General features: G+C 40.7%; 1 protein-coding gene across 3 annotated transcripts in view; it reads left to right on the forward strand.

Annotated features, from left to right (window-relative positions):
* MTHFD1L (methylenetetrahydrofolate dehydrogenase (NADP+ dependent) 1 like) overlaps positions 1–21,451 on the forward strand; it is a 167,372-nt gene that overhangs the window by 34,569 nt on the left and 111,352 nt on the right. The window contains exons 11-17 of one of the 3 annotated variants that reach the window (XR_004322064.1): positions 1,412–1,585; positions 8,905–9,041; positions 10,483–10,529; positions 13,344–13,451; positions 14,241–14,319; positions 15,601–15,703; positions 18,125–18,201. Coding sequence is in view for 2 of the 3 variants with exons in the window: in XM_032485168.1 (XP_032341059.1) it covers positions 1,412–1,585; positions 8,905–9,041; positions 10,483–10,529; positions 13,344–13,451; positions 14,241–14,315; positions 15,601–15,703; positions 18,125–18,201 (721 nt within the window). In the remaining variant the exon portion in view is untranslated. Of the gene's footprint in view, positions 1–1,411; positions 1,586–8,904; positions 9,042–10,482; positions 10,530–13,343; positions 13,452–14,240; positions 14,320–15,600; positions 15,704–18,124; positions 18,202–21,451 lie in introns of those variants that run through there. The other 2 variants (XM_032485168.1, XM_032485170.1) reach the window with 2 other exon arrangements.

Raw genomic sequence — 21,451 nt, forward strand, 5'->3', positions numbered from 1 at the left:
CTGCCAAATGGTGTACCCAAGTCTTTGTACAAATCAAAATAAATTCCGCTGGCAGGGAGGGGGAAAGTCCTTAAATTGCTTAACCAAATTTGACTTCTAGAGTCACTAGGGAGAGAAAGGCAGGCCCAGTAGTTCATAAATCACTCGAAAAGTCACTATCACTCTTCAGCTAGTGAAGAGAAAACCTTGGAGGTTTTCCAAGAGTAGGCTCTTCACTTTAGGAGATTGTGGGAGGAGGGAAATAGAAAAAAAAAGGTATAGCCAGGAAGGCAAAATGAAATAGGAGCCTGGACAGTGAAGGACGGAGGAGAACCAGAAAGGAAAATGCAGGCGGACCTGGGGAAGGGATGACCTGGCCGCAAGCACAGAGCCCTGCCCACATCCTCCCTCTCCCACTGTAGTGTGCTGTGGCCAAGGCAGCATTAGTGGTAGGATCACTGTTACCTCCTGCACCCAGATCAGCTTCGTGGGGTCATGGAGGAGAAGAGAAGGTAGTATGAGGAAATTGTCAGCAGTAGCAACAGAAAAAAAAAGTCAGAGCAGGGGGCTGCCTGCTAGAGGAGACCGCTGTGTTCCCCAAGTGAGGGCTCCGTGGTGAGTCAGGAAACTGCTTTCTTATCAGTTGTCAGCCCTCAAGACCGAGTCTCAGACTGATGGATGGGCTGAACCCCCAGTAAAAGAAGCAGCTGAGCTCAGGAGCCCCAAAAGACTCTGAGATGCTCAGCACATGCTGATTTTCATAGCACTCCTGTAAGATGAGCGACGGTGTGTGCATCTTGCCAGTAAAATAGAATAGTTCGATTGTTTGCCCAGCGACCCTCTGGCGTTCCTAAAATTTCCTGTGTCTGAAGTTGAGCTTCGGGCACTAGCTCCATTTACCGACAGTTATGTAATTAATGAAATATGATTTTGGACTTGAACTAGGAAAGAGAGAGGGAAGTATGGATGCAGAAAAAACAAAATAGCATTTCCACAGTTTTGAATCGCCAAGAGACACACGTGGCTAGCCCACTAAGAGAGCATTATGCAATAACCCCTCTGTTCCTGGTCAGCGAGTTCGGCAATGACCCGTAGAAGGCGCTGTGCTCTGTCATGGAGTTACCTTTGTGGGGGGCCTTTGGGCACATTGTAATTAATGCACCATCTCCTCTCCGAATGCATTGGTGTTATCCATGTACGTGTAGCCAGGCAGAATTCTAGGGTTTTTATGAGTTTTTAAGAGTGGCTTCTCAAAAGCAATGTATCGTTTTCTCTTGCACTTTAATTGTTAGCAGTTGTGCTTAATCCTGCTTGGGAGAAAGGACCACAAAGCCATTTGATTTAATTGTTGGCATGGTGCATGGCTGTTTTCTACTCTAGTGGCGACCACCTAAGCTGAGAGGACTCTCTTCTTATGTTTTCCCCCACCCAGTGATATTGAGATTTCAAGAGCACAGACTCCAAAGGCTGTGGATATCCTTGCCAAGGAGATAGGATTGCTTGCAGATGAAATTGAAATCTATGGCAAAAGCAAAGCCAAAGTACGTTTGTCCCTGCTGGAAAGGTTAAAGGATCAAGCAGATGGAAAATACGTCTTAGTTGCTGGGTAAGACAACTTTTTTTTTTAAGGGTATCTTTTATTTACTTATTTATTTGTGGGGGTGGTAATTAGATTTTTTTTTTAATGGAGGTACTGGGGATTGAACTCAGGACCTGTGCTAAGCACGTGCTCTACAACTGAGCTATACCTCCCCCCAAGACTGCTTTTAAAACCTATTTTATTTACTAGGAAGACATGTTCATAGAACTCTCTTCCCTAAATTCCCTATTTTTATCAGTCGCCACACCCCTTAAATCCACCCTGTTCTCCAACTTAACATTATTTTGTCTGTTTCACTTGGCATTCCTTCATTTGATATGAGGTAAGTTTTTATTTTCAGTGCCAAACAAATGAGTCTTCTCCGCAGAACATAAAGTGTATTGAGTTCCTAATCCAGGACTTTGCTTTTTGTTTCTCATACTAGGTTTTGATCACTCTGGTTCCGCCTTAGACTTTTCATTTTGTTTTTCACGATAAAAATCAAAATAAGAATTGAAAGTAAAATATTTTGAACTGAGCAGGGTGTTTTTTGTGTTCTACTTGGAAATAACATTGGGAAATGAACAGATAGTTGTGTGAGACTTAGGTTTTTCAGTTAACATCCTTAATATTTATAAATTTGTGTTATAAAACTCATGATTTCTTTTCTCCTTTCTCGCATTTCAGAATTAACATTGGGCCATTTTCATTTGTGTTGCTCATTTTATAAAAGGCAAATGCCCAGTTTTCTTGAAAAGGAGTGTTGGTTTTATTTTGCGTCTTTTTAAAAAAAGAAATACATTCACCAGCTGAAAAACGATAGAAAACAAGGGATTTCAGATATTTATTTAATGTGACCTAAGGGAGCATCAGGAGACCATATAAATTCCTTTGTTGTCTTGAAATGTCATTGCATTGACTTACTAATGATATACTGGCCAAGGCTTGAGGCATAAAATCCTATTGTTAACAGGCAGAGACAGTTTTTATAACTGGACTTGACTCAGTTAACTCTGTTTTTACATGTCTAATTATTCATGTAAGTGCTTTATTTCTTTTTCGGATTGTACAAATCATGCATACGTGTAAGACTATTCCAAAAATACAGAAAATAGAAACAAGAAAGTAGAAACGGCTGCTAACATTTGAGACCCTCTTGACAGAGATACAGTCTGTCATAAGTGAGATCATCTTACACATGCCATTCTGTAAGCAACTTGATTATTAACAATACATCGTTTACCTAGCTCCCTGTGAGTCAGGGTAGAGCCATGTGATCATTTTTGCATGACTGCATAACAATCCACTGCTCACATCCCAGATTCTTCAGTGTGCTGGGGGATGGGGCTTGGGGGTGAGGAGGGTGGTAAAAATGCCTTGGGTGAGGGTGGATTTCATTTTATACACCTTCCCAGCACCGAGAAGCATGTCTGTGGCTCAGCCATTGATAGTATAACATGTTTCTAATTCTTCAAGTGTATCAAGTCAGAAAAAAGGTCTGAAAATATGGTAGAGAGATGTTCTACAATTTATCTAACCAATTCTCTATTGATGGGCACTTGAATTATTTCCCATTTTTGGCCGTTATAAACAGTGCTGAAATTAATGACCTTAGATGTTCATATTTGTGCCTTTATCCAGTGATCTCCTTAGGAAAAATCCCTAGAGATGAATTCAGTTTTTTAAACCTACAAATAAAGATAAAACTACAAGCAAGATATCATCCATAGTATCACCTCTTTAATGGTATAATAATTTCCTCAAATCTCCTCCTCGTCTTCCTTTCCCCTCCCCCTCTCTCCCTCCTCCTCTTTGTCCATCTCCCTCTCCTACTGTTTTGTAAGAGGAATGGGCAGCTGGAGTCACTCAGTGGCTGTGGCTTTAAGGAATTCATACCTTGCTGCAGCACCTAGGTTGCCTGTGGCTTAACTTCCCTGAGGTTTCCAGGCTCATGCAGCTGGATTCCCAATCCTAATGGGACCCTTTCCAACCTAGGACCCCAACCCTGATGTCCCGTAACCGAGGAACAGGAAACCTCTTTGCTGAGGGGAGATGTTGGCCCCACCTGAGGCACCCTCTGGGCCAGATCTGTGAAAGCAACCGGCTGGCTGGGGTGGGGGGGACTCCTGGGTCCCAGAGTTTGGAGCAAACAGCTTGTAGTGTTGCTTTTCTAGAGCAAGTGTTGCTTGATAAACGTTTGTTTGCAATGAATAAATTAGCTCTTGGACATTAAGGGCTTCAAAGAAAGTTTAGCATCTTAGCCACAGATTGACTTCCCTTCTTCTGGGCTTTAAGTAGACTTGCTAGGTGGGTTTGCTGGTTTTCCCACCCTGAGTAAGGTAGGAGGACTTAGGAAAACCCAGGGGGATGTGATCTCGGGATTAGGAAGGGAGAATCGTGTGGCCATTTTGCATATGAAACGGCTGTGACTTACTTTGTTTTGGATTTATCGATATTGGAAACAAAGGCACAGATCTAGACACGGCCCTGCCCTTAGCTGGGAACCCAGAATTGATAACGGCTCTGATGGTATTGTTATTAGATTCCTAACTTGCAGTCACACCATCAAGGCCTGGCCTCCAGCCACATGCTGGAGAGTGACCACCAGCCTGGCTGCCTGGAATTGTCACCGCAGGTCTGTACCCAGCAAAACATCGCTCGGTACCATCTCTGCTAGCATTTAGATGTGTAACTGGGCTGAAGAAGCCACTGCCATGTTGCCTATAGAAATGAAAATTAAACCTTAATTCTCAAATATAGATTTAACCCCAGTAGATCAAAGGTTTGGGGTTTTTATTTTTTCTTCTGAAACTGTGGTATAAATTCCATTACACAGTGAAGACCTATGAAGGAAGAAAAGTTAAATTGTGTTCCTTTCAACTGCATTAAAAAAGAAGCTGTGAAGGTAGGATTTTGAGATATATGTGCATCTGTCTTAGAACTCACAGGCTCGTAGGAAATATATACCACACTGGACTCTATAAGAGAGGGATATCTCCCCTCGCCAACACAACAAACTTTACTCTTTTAACCATGTAAACTGCCTTTGTTATCTAATCTTTTAATAGCTGGATGTTTGAGGTCACTTTAAAACAGCAAGACCATTTTACTTACAATCTAAAATGAAAACTTCGGATTTGAAATAAAATCACCTTGAATTTTGGTCAGGTCACTTATGGAGAAGTGATATTATCAAGCTATTAGACACACAACTGCAACTTCTTTACAAATATAAATTACCCCTCCAGAGGGAGAAAACTAAATCTCTCATTACTCAGAAGTATTAAAACTTTTTATATTTCCTTCTAAGATTTTCTCTCTGCATCCGTCCATTTTACACATATCACGCCATAAATACCGTTTTGTGTTCTGCTTTTATCTCTGAACATAAGTCTTTTCTCACACTTTATAAGAATTCAAATACCCAAGTAATTTTTCAATAAACCTAAATAGCTACGTATTTGTTATTGTACATTTGAATTTATGGATACGTGTGATTTAAATATGTCAGCAGTGGGATTAAAATATAAAACCATGAGATTAAAAAAACTTCTACTATTAATAACCCAAATGCAGAACAGATTAATTCGTTTTAAAAAGCTATTCTTCAAACTTTACAATTTCTTACTCCATCAGAATCATCTGTATTTCATCAGCTACACATCCCGTGGTATTTACACCTACACATCACTTTATTTGCTCTGCCTGACAAAATGAAAAGTATTGGGAATTGTTCAGGGAAATATGCCAAGAGAATCTTAGGGGCTCTTGAGTTTTACATATTTTCCCAGTTACACTAATGAAAAGGAATTTGTTTGAGAACTTGACTCGGAGTGCAGCTGCGGGGCACTGAGAGTCTATGCAGAACGGCCCTCCATCTCCGGCCCTTTATTGATTTCCACGCAGAAGTTTTTAGAATTTCTCTGAATCACTTGGACTGCACAGCTGAAAAAGAAACCCAAATTCAAAGTCTGTGAATAGACTGAATTTCACATTAAAGTAAAATTAATTATGGACATCACTATTTTTTTTCTGTAGAGTGCCAAGTACCTGATTTGATTTGATTTTTATTTATTCATTTATAGTTTCTACTGTTTCAAACTGTTTTGGTCAGTGTAAAAACAACTTACTGACTTTTATAAGATTTTGATTTTCTACCCAGAGTAACTAAATACCTGTGAATTCTTCTATTTGCACTGCTTGCAGAGTAGAAAAAACAAAGGTATTTAGAAGAGTCAGGACCTTTGAACTATTTGCCTCGGTCGAGTATGATGGGAAACAACAAAATGGACCAAAGTTACCCACTTTTACTGTTAGGTTTAAAAAGACTTTAAAAAAGCTTTCCAAATCCTGCAGATGCCTGGGATGAGTGATATATATTCATATGCTGTTTGAGCACAGAGTTTTGGAGTTCACGGCTAGACCCATGGCTGATGGCAATAATAATGTCCGATGGGGTTCTAGATTTTGACTAGATTATGACTTCTCTTTGCATAAGCAGTCTCTTTGACCTCTAAGTAAGTGGCGAGCTTCTTTTAATATATGTCCAAATTGTCATAGAGTACTCCAATACATTTTTGCTGTAGTTGACAATAACATTTGTCTTAGAAAAGATGTCATTCCTTTTCCTACGGTTTTTTGCTCATCTGTGTCTGGACAGGTGACAGAAACGCAATGGCAACATTCCTTAGTTTCAGCAAGCTTATAGTAACAGTGCCCTCTGAGAAGTTAGTTAATAAGCACATCACGAGGCTGTGGAAAATTGGAGAGAGCAGGTAAATCTGCTCAAAGTTGAGGAAGATAATGAATAAAAAAATCACAGTCCCATCTCCGTAAACTCCGAGTTTTTGTAGAAAAAGAAATTAGATTAACATGGTGCTTATTCTTTCCTAAGTCAACTTGATAATTTGGAATCTGGGCTAAAGATGCTGGGATAACAATTAAGCCAAATTCTGATGCCAAATGTAGGAATGAGGTGAAATAACATTTTTATTGCAGCTCTCGTTTGATTGCTCCCAGTAAATACTTCCTACTTTCTGATTTTCCTGAATTGTATTAGTTGGCAGAACGCTAAGCAGTCCTGTGTTTCTAATTAAGAGTTGGATGGTTAGCTGAAGTTTTCGGGAGGTCATCTCTGGGCGTGTCTGCTTTTGGCTCTCTCCAGCCGCGATGTGAGCATATCCTTGGGGATTCAAGTGGAATCCTTCATATGACACACTTAAGAAGAGCCCTATTCTTTTGCAAGCAGTGAATGCCGGTGCAGTACTTAATCTACCCTGTGTTTGATCTGCATTTTCTTTACATCAGATTGTGATGCCTGTGGCTCTTCTTGGAGGTGTACTTCACCCAGAAACTCACCAGCTCCCTCCCAGTAACCTCCTTGTTGCTAAATCCAGTGACCACTTCTCGATCCTTGCCCAGCTGCACACCTCCTGGGCATTTGACTCTGTGGACACCTGCCTGGTTCCCTTCAGAGACTGCCCTGTCACAGCTCTTCCTCCTCTAACTTTATGCTGCTCCTATTAGTTTCCTTTTGCTCGCTGCTTCTGACTATTCCCTAAGAGACGATGTCCTTAACAATTCTTGTCTTCATCCCTTTTTGTTACTCTGTTCACCCTCACTGACTGATCTTACCCATTCCCATGCTTTAAATTGTCCATTTTCATTTACAATTTCCATCCATAAAAATAACTGGGTGGAGGAGGGAGGGTATAGCTCAGTGATAGATCACATGCTTGGCCTGCATGTGGTCCTGGGTTCAATCCCCAGCACCTCCATATAAATAAATACCTAATTACCACCACCCACCCACCCCCCCGCCAAAAATAAAGTAAAAATAACCTAGTCAAGGCAGATGACTTGCCTAGGTTTGACTTCCAGCTCTTAATTGCCTAATTGTGTGGCCTTGGGCAAGTTATTTAAAAATCCCTGTGCCTCACTGTCCCCATCTATCAAATGAAGATAAAAACTAACCCAATAAATATAAAGTACAGAACCTAGCAAATGAACTAACCTGGACCCACACTCTTTTATTTGGCTAACACCTATTCATTTGTTAGCTGTCAGCTTAGATGTTACTTCCTCCAGGGAGCCTTCCCTGATGTCCCCAAACTAATTAGATCATCCTTTCATGTGCTCTCATAGTACAATCTACTTGCCCTATTTCCTGTCTTTGTGTTGTAATTGCTGGTTTCTCTCTCCATATCTCCCATCAGCTATAACTCTGTGAGGTCAGCAATGGTGTCCATGTGGTCATCATTGTGTCCCTGGGGCCTAGTAACCCAGATGTAGTGGTACTTAATAAATATTTGCTGAAAGAATGATTGATTGTGTTGCTGTGGAGGTCAGATAGTTGCGTTACATCTTTGTGGTCACCTCGCTGGGTTTAGCGGTTCAGAAAACTCTCATCAGTTTTTTGGGGGTTGAGTATCCTGTAACTTGGCTCACATCATCTAACCCATAGAAGACCAAGTTGGAAGACAAAATGAGTTTCTGAAACTTGTAACAATGGTTAGAATACGCTAAGGGAGAATTTCATGGGTCCTTACTTGGAAATAGAGTACACACCTGTCCCATTACTTAATACTATGATGCTATGAAGGTGAGATGCTTGGTTTTGTAGGGTGTGTGCCCAACAATGAGCCCCCAGAGCAGAGGTGACCTCCTTAGTGTGCTCAGAGTTGCTGTGGACTTACTTCTTCCAGATATTTGGGGGGCTGTTGTATTGGAAGGGGTTAGGCTTAGCGTGTCTGTAGGAGGCTATAAGAATGCAGAGATCTCTTGAGGACAAAGAACTTTCTAGCTGTAAAAGTTATCAGGAAATGAATAGGTTGCCCAGGAGGTAATGAGCCTCTAGCACAATTTTTGTTCAAAGAGGGGCTTGCACTCTGATATCTAGAAGAAGATGGATGAATGAGGACGTTAGGAATCCTTCTAATAAGGGAGTCCAGCCATCCCTCACATCTCATGGACCATTGACTTACGCCTGGTGCACATAACGCACCCAATAAATGGCCCTGGAAGAACAGAAGCCAAATTATCCATCAACAAGAAATGACATCAGTTTAATTATTTAAATCATTTTGGTGGATAATTTTTTGAAGTTGATCATGTTATTGGCACTACTGCTGGATAAATGTGTTTATATCTTGACTTTAGCTTAACCATAGCCTGTGAGTTGTTCATAGACCATGAAAGTCCAAGAAAATTGAAGGATGCAGTGAATTTTGGAGTGATCTGGTCTCTGTCTCTCTCCTCCAATTTGGTTCTTGTACCCACTGATTGATTTTGTGTAGGTTGTCGAGGAAATACTATTAAATTTACTTTTTTTTTCTTCTGCAAATCAGGATCACACCCACCCCTCTCGGAGAAGGGAAAAGTACAGTTACGATTGGGCTTGTCCAAGCGCTGACGGCACACCTGAACATCAACTCCTTTGCCTGTCTGAGGCAGCCTTCTCAAGGACCGACTTTTGGAGTTAAAGGTACTTTATTTAGCAGTTAGTGTAGTTTTTGGAGTAAAATTTAGAAGGGGAGGAAAGTTTTAAGAGAGCACCACCAATGAATGTGGAATTAAAACTCATCGGAGGAGCGGGCACATTTCATACCTACGTGTACCCCCCCCAACCCCGCACATTCAGTGATGGTTGCCCCCGGGGTTGATCCTGCTGCGGGTGTCAGTGGAGCCCCTGCAGGAAGCCTGTTCCCTGGGTTCCGGTGAGCAATGGCCGGGCTCTCACTCAGGACTCCAGCCTTGAGCCGACGCCTTCCATTTCATTAGTACCTCCTCTGCTGAGCTGTTTTGAAACTCTGCCATTCACACTGGTGTTTTATCATTGCAGCCAAGGTAAAAGGTCTTTCCATCCAAATAATTCATCTCTTCAGAGTTGCTGTGTGGGGCCTGAGGGGCTCCGGAAACTGGCCGTGGATGGGGAGATGGGATGAAATTCCTCTTTGGCTGTGGTTGGGCTGATATCTGGCACCTCGACATTCACTAGTCTTCATTGATTTATCATGAATCATTCTCCAGCTCACTTTATAATGGCAGTGACTGCTGCAATTACTGCTTGTTCTGGTACTTTGTGGTTTTTAGCAGTATTACGTTTGTATTACTGTCACAGATATTAATAACTCCTAACTTTAAGTACTCTCAGCATGTCATACATTATGTAGTGCCATGAACTAGTCTTGGACAAGAAGGCTGAGGTTTTACTTGTGGCTGTGACTCTTACCGCTGTGTGACCTTTAGCCCGTCATAACCTCTCTGAGTTGCATCTGTCAAAGTGCAAAAAGGCTTACAGTACCAGGCTTACCAGGGTGTTGTGAGGACCAAATGAGATAGCATATAAAAACAGGGTAAAATGTAAAATGATATGGACATGGAAGGTCTCATTATTGTTTGAGGAAAGAGAAGCCTTTTTAATGTAATAACTTCACTATTTTGAGGGATGAGCACCAGGATAAATCATATATACCATTATCTAAAATAAACTGAGAGAAGTTTGTGGTGTGTTTGTCTGAGTTTATAAGGTAGATTTTACTTAGCAAAGTTTTTTGGTCCTTAAATGGACGTGCATTTTAGGTGAAGCATAGCCACATAGATCTAATACTAAATTAATGAACTACTCTCATGTTTGCTGTAATGACATTTGCTATATTATTTTTACTCTTTGTTTTTTTTTTTTTTTTTTTTTGTAAACAAAGAACCAAAGTCCTTAAGTTACACAGTGGGACATAGTGTGAACTCTTTGTCCCTTCTGTTCTGCTTTGACAGGCACGTAATGTTTTTCACTGCCTGTTGTTATTACATCTTGGCAGGCACATGCCTCCCTCTTGGGTTCGGGGAGGTGTGTCCCTGTGTCCCTGGGGCTCCTGTGTAGCCATACTTGGCAACTCATTTCAAATGGTACCTGCTTTCTTGTTTAGGAGGAGCTGCTGGTGGCGGATATGCCCAGGTCATCCCTATGGAAGAGGTACGATTTCAAAGAGACACGTGTTATGGCTCACTCTTTTTCTCTCCTGAAACTTTTTCTGTGCTCCTGTAAATAAAAGTCCACAAGACTTTATCCTCAATCCCAAAGTCCTAAAGACCCTGGAAACCAGAAAAGTTTGCATGACTCATTTGGCGGCCAAACCTGACGTTTACTATTATGAGCTACTTATAGATTTTGTCTGTGCCACTTGGTGCGAATATTCATATATTTTGCTGCAGAAATACTGTTTTTGATTAATGGATGCTGCCGTGGACCCTGCTTGGAATGTTTTGTAAAGAAATTATATGTACAATCACACTGCCTTTCTGAAGTTCAAAACATTCTGAATCCCAAAACCCATCCCAAGGGTTCTGGAGAAGAGGATGCAGACCTGTATCTCTGTTGATCATCTGTTACACTGCCAGATTCAGGAAGGCCTGGACTCTTCACTTCCGTGAATTGAGACTCCGGAATCAGATACAGTCGGCTGTCTGCATCCACCGGTTCCACATCCATGGTTTCCATGGTGCCCGGAGGGTGCACCAGCATGAGCCAGTGGGAGCAGGGAGAGATGAGGTAGAGAAATGAGGCTAGCTCTTGGAGGCATTGAAGTGCACAGCCAAGAGGCCGGATATGATGTGAAGTATCATGGTCAGCCATTGAAGGGATCTGGACAAGGGAATAACATGATGCAAATTGGGTTTTATAAAAACCACTCTGGCTTCTGTGCAGAGGACACATTGATGGGGGCCCAGAGTGGGCACTAGGAGTCTAGCAAGGAGACTATAAGTAGCTCAGGGGAAAGCCGATGATGGCTTGGCCCAGGATGGTGGCAGTGAGGACGGGAAAAAGGATGACCATGAATATAAGACTTGTTTGCTGATGTTAATTAGCAGTTGATATGGGGGGTGAGATGGGGGGAGGACTCGAGGATGACGTGCAGGATACTGGGCTGAGCAACTATATAGAATCATGTATTGAAATGGAGGAGCGAGTGAGCAATGGGTGTAAGACTGAGGCTGAGAGGGTAGTGATGGTCTGAAGAAGAGAGTCCTGTTTGGGGCCCATGGACATCCAAGTGGATATCACATAGACAGCTGGAAAGAGAAATTCTCAATTGTAAAATGGGCAAAGGATTCAACAGAAACATCAGAAAAGAAATGTTAACCAACAGATAAATGTTTGTCTTCACTAGTAATCAAATTAATCCACATTAAAACCACCATTTGTCAAACTGACAGACTTGGAGTTTTTTTTAAATGCTAATAATACCAAATTTTGACAAAGAGAGACTGAAATACAGTTTATACACTGCTGGGAAGTGTATGTTGGTAAAACTTCTCTGAAGGGGAGTTAGAAATAAATATCAAGTGCCTTAAAAACATTTATACCCTTTGTTGCAAATAAATATATTTTTAGTTTATCCTAAGGAAAAATTGGCTGTATGTGCAAAGATAAAAACCATTTATCTATTTCAGAAATTGTATTAAGTTCCTAGAAATTTGTCAGTATTCTGTCTGATATGTTCAGTGTAGTGTTATCAGTCATAAGTCTAGTCATTATTTTAAAAAGTAGAGGCAGAGAAATATATGATATCATGTGTATTAGAATCTTAAAAAAATGAAAAAAAAACCATTTCACATAGCTTATAGCATTAAAAAATGGGGGAAAATGCTTAAATGTTTAATAATAGGATATCAAAGTAACTACAGTTTGAGGACTATTTAATGATGTAAAAGTGCTAGTTATATTAACGTTAAGGGTAAAATCTAAGATAAACAATTGTAGTGTTATGATCTCAATATTTAAAATGACAAACATGCAGTTTGCCCTATTTTCTAGTGATCATATATTTTATGTTGTAAAATAAGATTTTAACAAGAAAATATAAATGGTTAACCTAAGAAATTAAAGAAATGCAGCTTAAGACAGAAGACTACTTTTTCAACTATTAAATTAACTTTTTTTTAGTCTCAAGTTTGCTTTGTTTCTGAACTAACTGGTCTACTAACATTTTGTGGGTAGTATTACAACCCTTTCAAAAAAGGAATTTGGTGATATTACCAAGATCCTTTAATCTGGTAACCACATTGCTCAAAAGGTATTGCTTCCTAGAGACTGATTTTTTTAAAATAGCTGTCGTAGCCTTCTTTGCAAAAGTGAAAATTTGGAAGCAACTTAAATATCGACATAGGAGACTAAAAAATTTCTTTAAAACATCTGCATAATTATACAGCCCCTGTTAACTGTAACTATACACAAATGAGATTATTACATAGTAAGTTTTTTTTTTAAGTTAAGGTACAAGTATGCTGATTCCACAAATAATAATGTGTGCACGAAGATTAGAAGGAAAATAACAGAAATGTAGAGTTGTGAGGGTGATACACTGCTTCCTATTTCTCAGGCTCTCATATTTTATATTACTATTTTTATTTTGTGTATCTACTGTTTATTTTATTCCTGCCTTATTCCAAAGTAAATTTGATATGGTACTGTTTTCTTAATTATAAAACAGTGCATACAAGTAAATGAAAAGAAGAACACCAAAATAAGCAAATCAGTCATTAAGTCCATCAGAATTGTTTTGCTCTTAACCTGGGAAAGGAAGTCTCTGCCATAGAACATCTGTTTGAGTGTTCTTTGCTGTCAAGTGGAAGACCCTAACATCGAGGTTCTAATTTAGGCTGTTTTATGGCCCTAAGTCCCTTTAAGGATGTGTAATTTGTGTAGCATTTTATTTATTCAAAAAGTCTTTGAATACTGCAGTGGTTGTTTGAAACAAGTAGAATGCTGTTTTCATTTCATTTCCAGTTCAACCTTCACCTGACTGGGGACATCCATGCCATCACCGCTGCCAATAACTTGCTGGCCGCTGCGATTGACACAAGGATTTTGCATGAAAACACTCAAACAGATAAGGTGAGAAAGGCTCCTTGTTGGCCATTTTGGGGCATCTTATCCTGGGATATGTCCTTAATTCTTAAGGAGAGGATCCATACTTTGGTCACATTCTCAAATGGGTTTATGACCACTGCCACGTCGTTGGGAGAATAATGCTAATTTAAGCCAAATAGTCTTCAAGATGAGCCTTTAGCTTGAAAGGTAGTTGGTAGACCAGTTCTCTTCATTTTGCCTGTAGGTCTAATCTCTGGTCTAGAATAGGGGGTTAGAGGGGTATCTTTTTAAGACTCTTAACGTTACATGCAGCTACCCTAGATGTGCTGTTAAACAGATCAGGCTCCTTTTTGGGGCTTCAGGTGCGTGCAGTCTGAGAGGTAAATCACACACCTGAAGAGGACAGACTCCCAGGTGCTAATTCCTCATAGACATAGGATGTGGATAGAAGTGGGAATTTCTGGTACGTTTTATAAGGTTCCAAACTTCCTCCAGTTAAACTAACTCCCTAGTGAGTTTTTGAAGCCAGATACAGAGATAAATTTTAACGTGATAGTTATAAGGCTGTAGATCAAGGAATATATTTTCATGCAAACTCTTTACAATGTGCATTGTTTCAGATCTAGTCAGATTTATTAAAATGACAGAACTTAAGTCTAAATTGTTTACATTAGCCAAGAATTTTAATAGGATCTGTAATCCAAACAGTTTGGTTATAAATGTAATGAACTTTGTCATATTGTATAAATCGTCCAAGTTCATAGTTGGCCCTTAAACTTTTGTGGGGTTTTTGTTTTGGTTTTGCGTTTTTAGGCTCTGTATAATCGACTAGTTCCTTCAGTGAATGGTGTTCGAGAATTTTCAAAAATCCAACTTGCTCGGCTGAAAGTAAGTTTCCAGTTAGTGATTCTTTAAAAAGAAAATATCCTAAAAACAAATCAGAAAAATTGGTGAAGCCAGGAATTTTGAACTTGATTTGATTTTGGTTTCCAGATCTTTCTTTCTTTCTTTTTTTGGGGGGAGGGGTGTGGATATTAGACTCTAAAGAGACAGAACAGTACAGCAGAGATTGCACAGAAGTAGATGCTTGAGGCCTGGATCCTGCACCAAACAGCAGGTGGACACATTATTTCACCTTTGTAGATGTTGGTTCCTCATCTGTAAAATGAGAGGACCACTTCGCTGGTCTCGAGTACCCTAGTCAACTAGCAAGTGAGAATTGCCAGCAGTCTTTCTCTTTCACATTTCTTGTCTTTCTAGGAAAAAGATAGAGCCTTTGACAATTCATCTATTTCAGTTTTTTTTTTTTTTTTTTTTGCAGCAAAATACTAAGACTGTATTTGTGGATGTGCTCTTAATCCTTATCCAGGTTATCATTTTCTAGTGCTATTTGCTACTTAATGCCCTACTCATCACATAGATTTCCTTGTGCTCTTTTTTAGAGATTAAAAAATGACTTTAATGGTATAATTTACAGCCACCGGTTAGTGAGAATTGGCTTAAGAAATCCATCCCCTTCCTTCTTACTGAACCAGGCACTGTTTGTTGAGAATAGCGCACAGTGTAGTGTCCTCAGCAGCTCCGATGTGTATAGTTTCCATTTCCCAGCTTCCTTTCTTATGCTTCTTCATTAAAAACCACTTTCTTAGAATGTTTCCCTTATGGAAAGAGGTGCATTTAAAGTTTTAATGTGTTGTTTTTTTTCCTCATGGAATTAGAAATAACTTGTTTTTGCTTTTTAATGGCGGTCCTGAGCATTGAACCTAAGACCTCACGCATGTTAAGCACGCGCTCTAACACTGAGCTCTACACCTCCACCAGAAATAACTTGTTTTGAAAATGTAGACATACACATTACTTGAATTACTGGTATTTGTATTTGAAAAGAAGAACCAATGAGTTGGAGCAGAAGTGAGATGGACCTTCTGAGCACAGCACATGGGGACCACGTAGAGCAGACTTAAGAGCTTCAGGCCACAACAGACAACATGGTGCTTGTTTATTATGACAAATACCAGTGTCTTCCATTTAACAGATGTTTGGATTCTGGCATTTATTTGTAAGTTGGCCTAACCTACGATTTATGAGGGTCAGCTTAGTTTTTAAAAAGGCTTTCCTGGTCGTGGAGAAGGTGAAAGGAGAGGGATCGCATTTTATTTTTCTTTATTGTTAGAAACTAGGAATAAGTAAGACTGATCCCAGCGCTCTGACGGATGAGGAAGTGAGGAAGTTCGCCCGTCTGGACATGGACCCCTCCACCATCACGTGGCAGAGAGGTGGGTGCTGACCACCGGACCAGGAGGGCGGCCGAGGTCCCGCGGAAGCTTTTCCACCAGTTTCACAAATGCACAATTTGATTTCTTCCCAGCTTGTGTTGCACAAATCCTCCATTTATTTCAGTCACTGTTATTTTACCAACCTCTTCTCTCATTCTGGCCTCCTATTTAGGAGAAAAGGCGGTTCCCTTAGCTCAGTCCCATCTACCCCACCTCTTCCGGGTTTCCGAGGAAAATGACCTTTCTCTTGTCTCGTTCTTCTCTGGCCTCTTGTCCTATATTTGGGAGAAAATGTGTCTCCCCTAATTTGTCCCGCTGCCCCCCTCCCTGCCATCCTGATCTCTCCCTTTCTCTTTCTTACTACTAGCTCTAAGCAGCTTTGAAATTTCTGTTTTCAGTGCGGAATTTTTTCTAAGTCTAGTGCTTCCAGCCACTTAACTAGAATCCCCTCCAGCACTTCAGAGGCCACGTGGAGGGACACCTGCGCCGACTGCCCTCTTTGCTGGGACACCTGCGCCGACTGCCCTCTTTGCTGGGACACCTGCTCACATCTCCTGAGCTGCCCTCCCCGCGGGTGGGGCAGCAAGCACTGAATGTGGATCAGGATCCTTGAGTGCTCTGTTGTGCGTCTTTGGCTCTGTCGCTTAGATGCCAGGAAATAGGTGTCGCTAACCTAGCATTACTTTCTGATATCTTTCTTGTGTGTCACAGTCTAATCTTTACATTTCTCTTACGTCTCCCTCACATTCCCCTCTAGACACCCAGGGGGGCTTCTCATGCCACTGATGATAGATAATCTTGCTTACTTTTTTTTTTGGCTTGCTGTGTTCTCTTCACTAAATAAAAAAACAGCTGAATTTCCAGTGAAACGATCACCTCAAGATCGTGTGTCCTACACATGAGAGTAGGAAGTATTTTTACTGTATCTGATTCTGCACCGTCGGGCTTGGGAGTAAGTACTAGCTAGTGATAACAGTGAGGGGCCTTCCTTCCTCTGTGTATACTCTGGCTTAGAGTCATAAAGAAGGTTTCTGTGTGCTTCATGGGTGTTGCTTGGATGTCTGAATGGGTGTGCGTTAATGCGAGTGTATGTATGTGTGTGTTTGTGAGAGAGAAGAGCATTGTATGTAGAGAAAGAAATGGGCAGCAGGTGAGTCAGGGAACAGCAGGGAACAGCGCAAGCTGGGCAGGTCGGCTAGTACTTTGTGTGTGAAAGAAAAACATTCACATTTTTCCTCCTTCAGGTGCTTTTGGTCCCCAAAACACAGTTCCCACCACTGTTTTTGTCAGCACCGTATTGTACATTCAGTAAATTGGATCTAAGCTGTAAGTGTGGACAGCTTGTTACTTGATGCCCCATAAATTATTAGTAAAGCCTGTCCTTCTGGCTTTGATTCTCGGCATTGTAAATTTGGTTTTACAAACAAAATATAAATCAGTGCAATTCAAACAAGCCAGTGAAAAGAACAAAGAAAACTGTACCCACTCTAATCAAGTTGACTTCTTTTTTACCCCCTAATACTACTTTATTTTGGAAGTTTTTTTGTGATAACGTCTACATAGCATCATCATTTTAGTCATTCATAAGTGTGTAATTCATGGTATCAAATATATCCACAAGGCTTGCAGTGGTTACACCTTCACTACTATCTCTACCCCAGACCTTTTCATCATCCTCAATAAAAACTCATACTCACTAAACAGTAACTCCCCCTCTTCCCTCAGCCCTTGGTAACCACCGTTCTGCTCTCTGTCTCTATAAATGTATCTATTCGAAGTACCTAATACAAGTGGAATCATACTGTATCTGGTTTATTTCATTATGCATAATGTTTTCGACATCCATCCATGTTGCAGCATATATCAAAAGCTTGTTTTGTGGCTGTATAATATTCCATTGTGCATATATACCACATTTTGTTTATCCACTCATCTGTCAGTGGACACTTGGTTGTTTCCATTTCTTGGCCGTTGTGAATGATGGTGCATTGATCACAGGTGTGCAGTACCTGCCTCCAGCTCTGTTAGATACACACCTGGAAGTGGAATTGCTGGGTCAGATGTTTGTTCAGTGTTTAACCCTTTGAGAAACTTACTTAATTGCTGCTTCTTGTGACTCAGGTTTCAGTGTAAAAGGGACACTGCTTTAGAAATGCCTTTCCTTACCGCCCAGTCAAGATGGCACCCTACCCCTACCACTGCCCTGACGCAAGCATCATAGCCCCTCCTTTATTTTCTTAAGGCACTTACCACCAGCAAATTGACCCTAGTCTACTGATCATTTCTGTGTCCTCCCCCAGGACAGCAGCCCAGGGAAGCCAAGCTTTGTCGCTTGCTCTCCACTTGGGACAGTGCCAGACACACACCAGGTGGCCAGTTCCTGCTTGTTGATCAAGTCATCTGTTCTCTCTTCTTTTCCAGTCGTGGATACAAATGACCGATTTCTACGAAAAATAACCATTGGGCAGGGAAACACAGAGAAGGGCTATTCCCGGCAGGTAGGTGGCGCTCTCTCGAGGGCGCGCTCTGCCCACACTTGCGCTTACAGTCACCCAGAAGCTGGTTCTCTTCCTTTCTCCTTATCATTCCTCCACCTGCCGTGGCCAGTGGGCCTCCCCCCATTTCAAGGTGACATTTCCACTCCCCCTACAGACTGGGAAAGGAGCAGGAGGCAGAAGGTCTCCAGTATTATTTTGCCATCCTTTTTCTGTGTGATTTTAGTTGTGTTTCTGTTGAGAGCCACTCAGAATGTCCTGAATATAAATTCTAATGTATTTTATTGCCAACCCACCCAGTTAGTACTGTATCTGCATGACAACTGAAAAATGAAAGTCTCAGACACATTACTCAACGTTTCATAAACCAAAGAACAAACACTCAGTTATATGGCTTGATAGCCTGAGAAGTTGTTAAGGATAATGTCTTATTACCCTAATCTAGAAAGTGTGGAAGATAAATTATGATGCCTACCTTCATTTTAATAGATGGAGTGATGGTGCTTAGGGAATATAAATTCATTCCATGATTTTTCAGCCAGGCACAGCAGAACTCTAAATTATTATGTTTTGTAGTATACTTTATATTTTAAGACAGTTTTAGATTTATAGACTTTGCATTGTTACGTTTTTATTAGTGTAAAAAGAATCATGTTTACTGCAGTATTCAGTCCTCATATCAAATAGACTGTTGGACCTTTTAAAATGTTGTGAAGTAAAAAGTGAATATGACAGTTGAGTCGAGAAGGCAAGCTAAGCCCTTGTGCTGTCCCTCTTCCAAATCCTGGAACCTGCAGACACAGAGTCCAGACAGGCAATATCCCTGCTCGAAAACCAGAGTCATTGCCACATACTTTGGAGAAGCTTCTGAAAGAATTGGATTGGTGGAGAAAAGCACCAATGAAAATATGGTGGGAGTGCTGAGGGTGGGGTCTTTAAATCTAAAGGCAACAGATACCTACTTTTCAGAAACAGGATAGCGATGGGGACGGTTCCCAAAAAGCTGGTGGACACATACCCTCCTGGGACACCTGTGTTGAGCCACAGCCAGTGGATGCCTTTGTCTCAGTCTGTGGGCCTGAGTGTTTTTGTGAGGCCAGTGCTCATAGCCCAGCCCTGGGTGGGCGGGGGGCTCACAGCACATGTACTGTGCTTACTATCTGAGAGTGCAAAGCATCTTGTTCAAGGAAAAGCGATATATTGTGACACTTGGGAAATGGCAGCCTTTTGTCATTTGGGCAGAGGGCACCCTGAGGACGAGCAGTGGCCCTGGGAGTGACTGCAGGATGGAAAGCCAAGGAGCAGCATGTGCTATGTCCTGCCCTCCTGAATGTCTGCAGATGGGATGAGGTCGTCAGAAATCAGGTCCACAGACGAGGAAGAGGGAGCATCAAAGCCAGGAATCACCTGCATTGAAAGAAAACCCTTATCATGAACACAGACACCAAAGGCAGCAAAGAGAAGCTCAGATGCCCAAGGAAAACGAGATGGCAGATCAGATGGAGGAGCTTTAAAGAGCTTACCATCAGCATGAAGGATTAAGAGTTACCCTACACGGGATGAGAATTAGCTGTTATGGAAAAAAATGAGTTAAAATCTTGCAAATAAAACTATGGTGTCAGATCCACAGTTAGTGGATTGAATAAGAGAATAGCTTAACTGAATTAGAGTGGAAAGTTTAACTAATGGAATTCTCTCTAGAGAACATACTACCACAAGGAAAGCCACAGAAAATACAAAGGCAAAGTCAGGAGACATGACACATGGAGAAGTTCTAACAAGCATCTCTTAAGAGTTATCAGTGAAAGTAACAGGGAATGGAGTGAAGAATGTATTCAAGGAAATAATGAAAAGAGAATTTGTTGACTTGAAGGAAAAACATAGAATTTTTGTGTTAAAAGGGTCTAACAAATGCTGAGCAAGATACATTAGGTAGACATACACCTAGGCACATCAGGTTTGAATTTCACACTACTAGGGGTGAAAAAAAAATTCAAAAGAGCCAGAGAGAAAAACAAGTCTTGATTAGTCAGAAAGAAGTAAGACTGAGATCAGCATCAGGTTTGTCGCTGACCGCGCTGAATGTGACGTGACATTGGGACACTCACTTGGAGTTCTGAATGAAAAGGATTTTCGACCTAGAATCCTTAAGCAGAAAGGAAAAAAAAAAAATACTGGAATAGAAAATACAAGATAAGCTGGCTGGAATAAGTCAAACATGTTAGTAGTTGCTATAGATATGAACTGGCACTGACCTAAGATGCAAAAACTCTAGATGATTTTGACATAATGAAAAATTTAAATCTTCCATATGGAAAAGTGATTTACAAAATCATTAAAAGATTAGCAACAGACTGGGAGAGGTTATTTGCAGTATATATATAACAAAGGATTAATGTGCCAAACATAAAAAGAATTTCCATAAATTAATAGTCAAATACTGCTCTCAGTAAGGCCTTCAGTCGTCACCTTCTTTTAAACTGCACCTCCCTTTCCCAAACTCCCTCTTTCCTTTCCCTGCCGTCCTTATTTGTTTATCTTCTGTCTCCCCCGACTAAGATGTGAGTTTCATAAGGGCAGGAGTTTTGGCGTGTTTTGTTCACTGCTGTATTCTCAGTGCATAGAACTTTGTTAGGCAGGAGTGGTAAATGTCCAATAATTACTAAAGAAATGAATAGAAGAAGTAGACGATCATTAACAAACACAGAGCTAAAATGCTCACAAGCAGCCATAAAACTGCAAATTAAAACAGTGGAGTCTTATTTACCTGTGAGCTCATCAAGACATAAATAAATTCATACTAAATGTTAGTGAAGATGCAAAGAAATAGGGACTCCTATACATTCTTAGTGGGAGTGTGAATTGTAAAGCCTCTTGGATGGCAATTTGTTAGTATTAAAATTTGAAAAGTCCCAACAATTCTAATTTTGAGACTAAAGATTAAAAAAAAAAGGAGGAGGAGAAAGAGGAATATTTGCTCATATACCAAAGCAAACAAACAAACAAAAACCTCTGGGGGGAGGAGGGTATAGCTCAGTGGTATAGCATGTGCTTAGCATGCATGAGGTCCTGGGTTCAATCCCCAGTACCTCCTCTTAAAAAAAAAGAAAAAAGAAAGCTAAATAAATAAACCCAATTATCCCCCCCCAAAATAAATTATAAATAAATTTAAAAAAAAAAAACCTCTGTATAAGACTATTACCTGCAGCATTTTTTGTATTGGTGAAAATTTGAAACAACCCAAACGTTCATC

The sequence above is a fragment of the Camelus ferus genome, chromosome 8, assembly GCF_009834535.1.
Source record: "Camelus ferus isolate YT-003-E chromosome 8, BCGSAC_Cfer_1.0, whole genome shotgun sequence".
Classification (NCBI taxonomy): Eukaryota; Metazoa; Chordata; class Mammalia; order Artiodactyla; family Camelidae; genus Camelus; species Camelus ferus.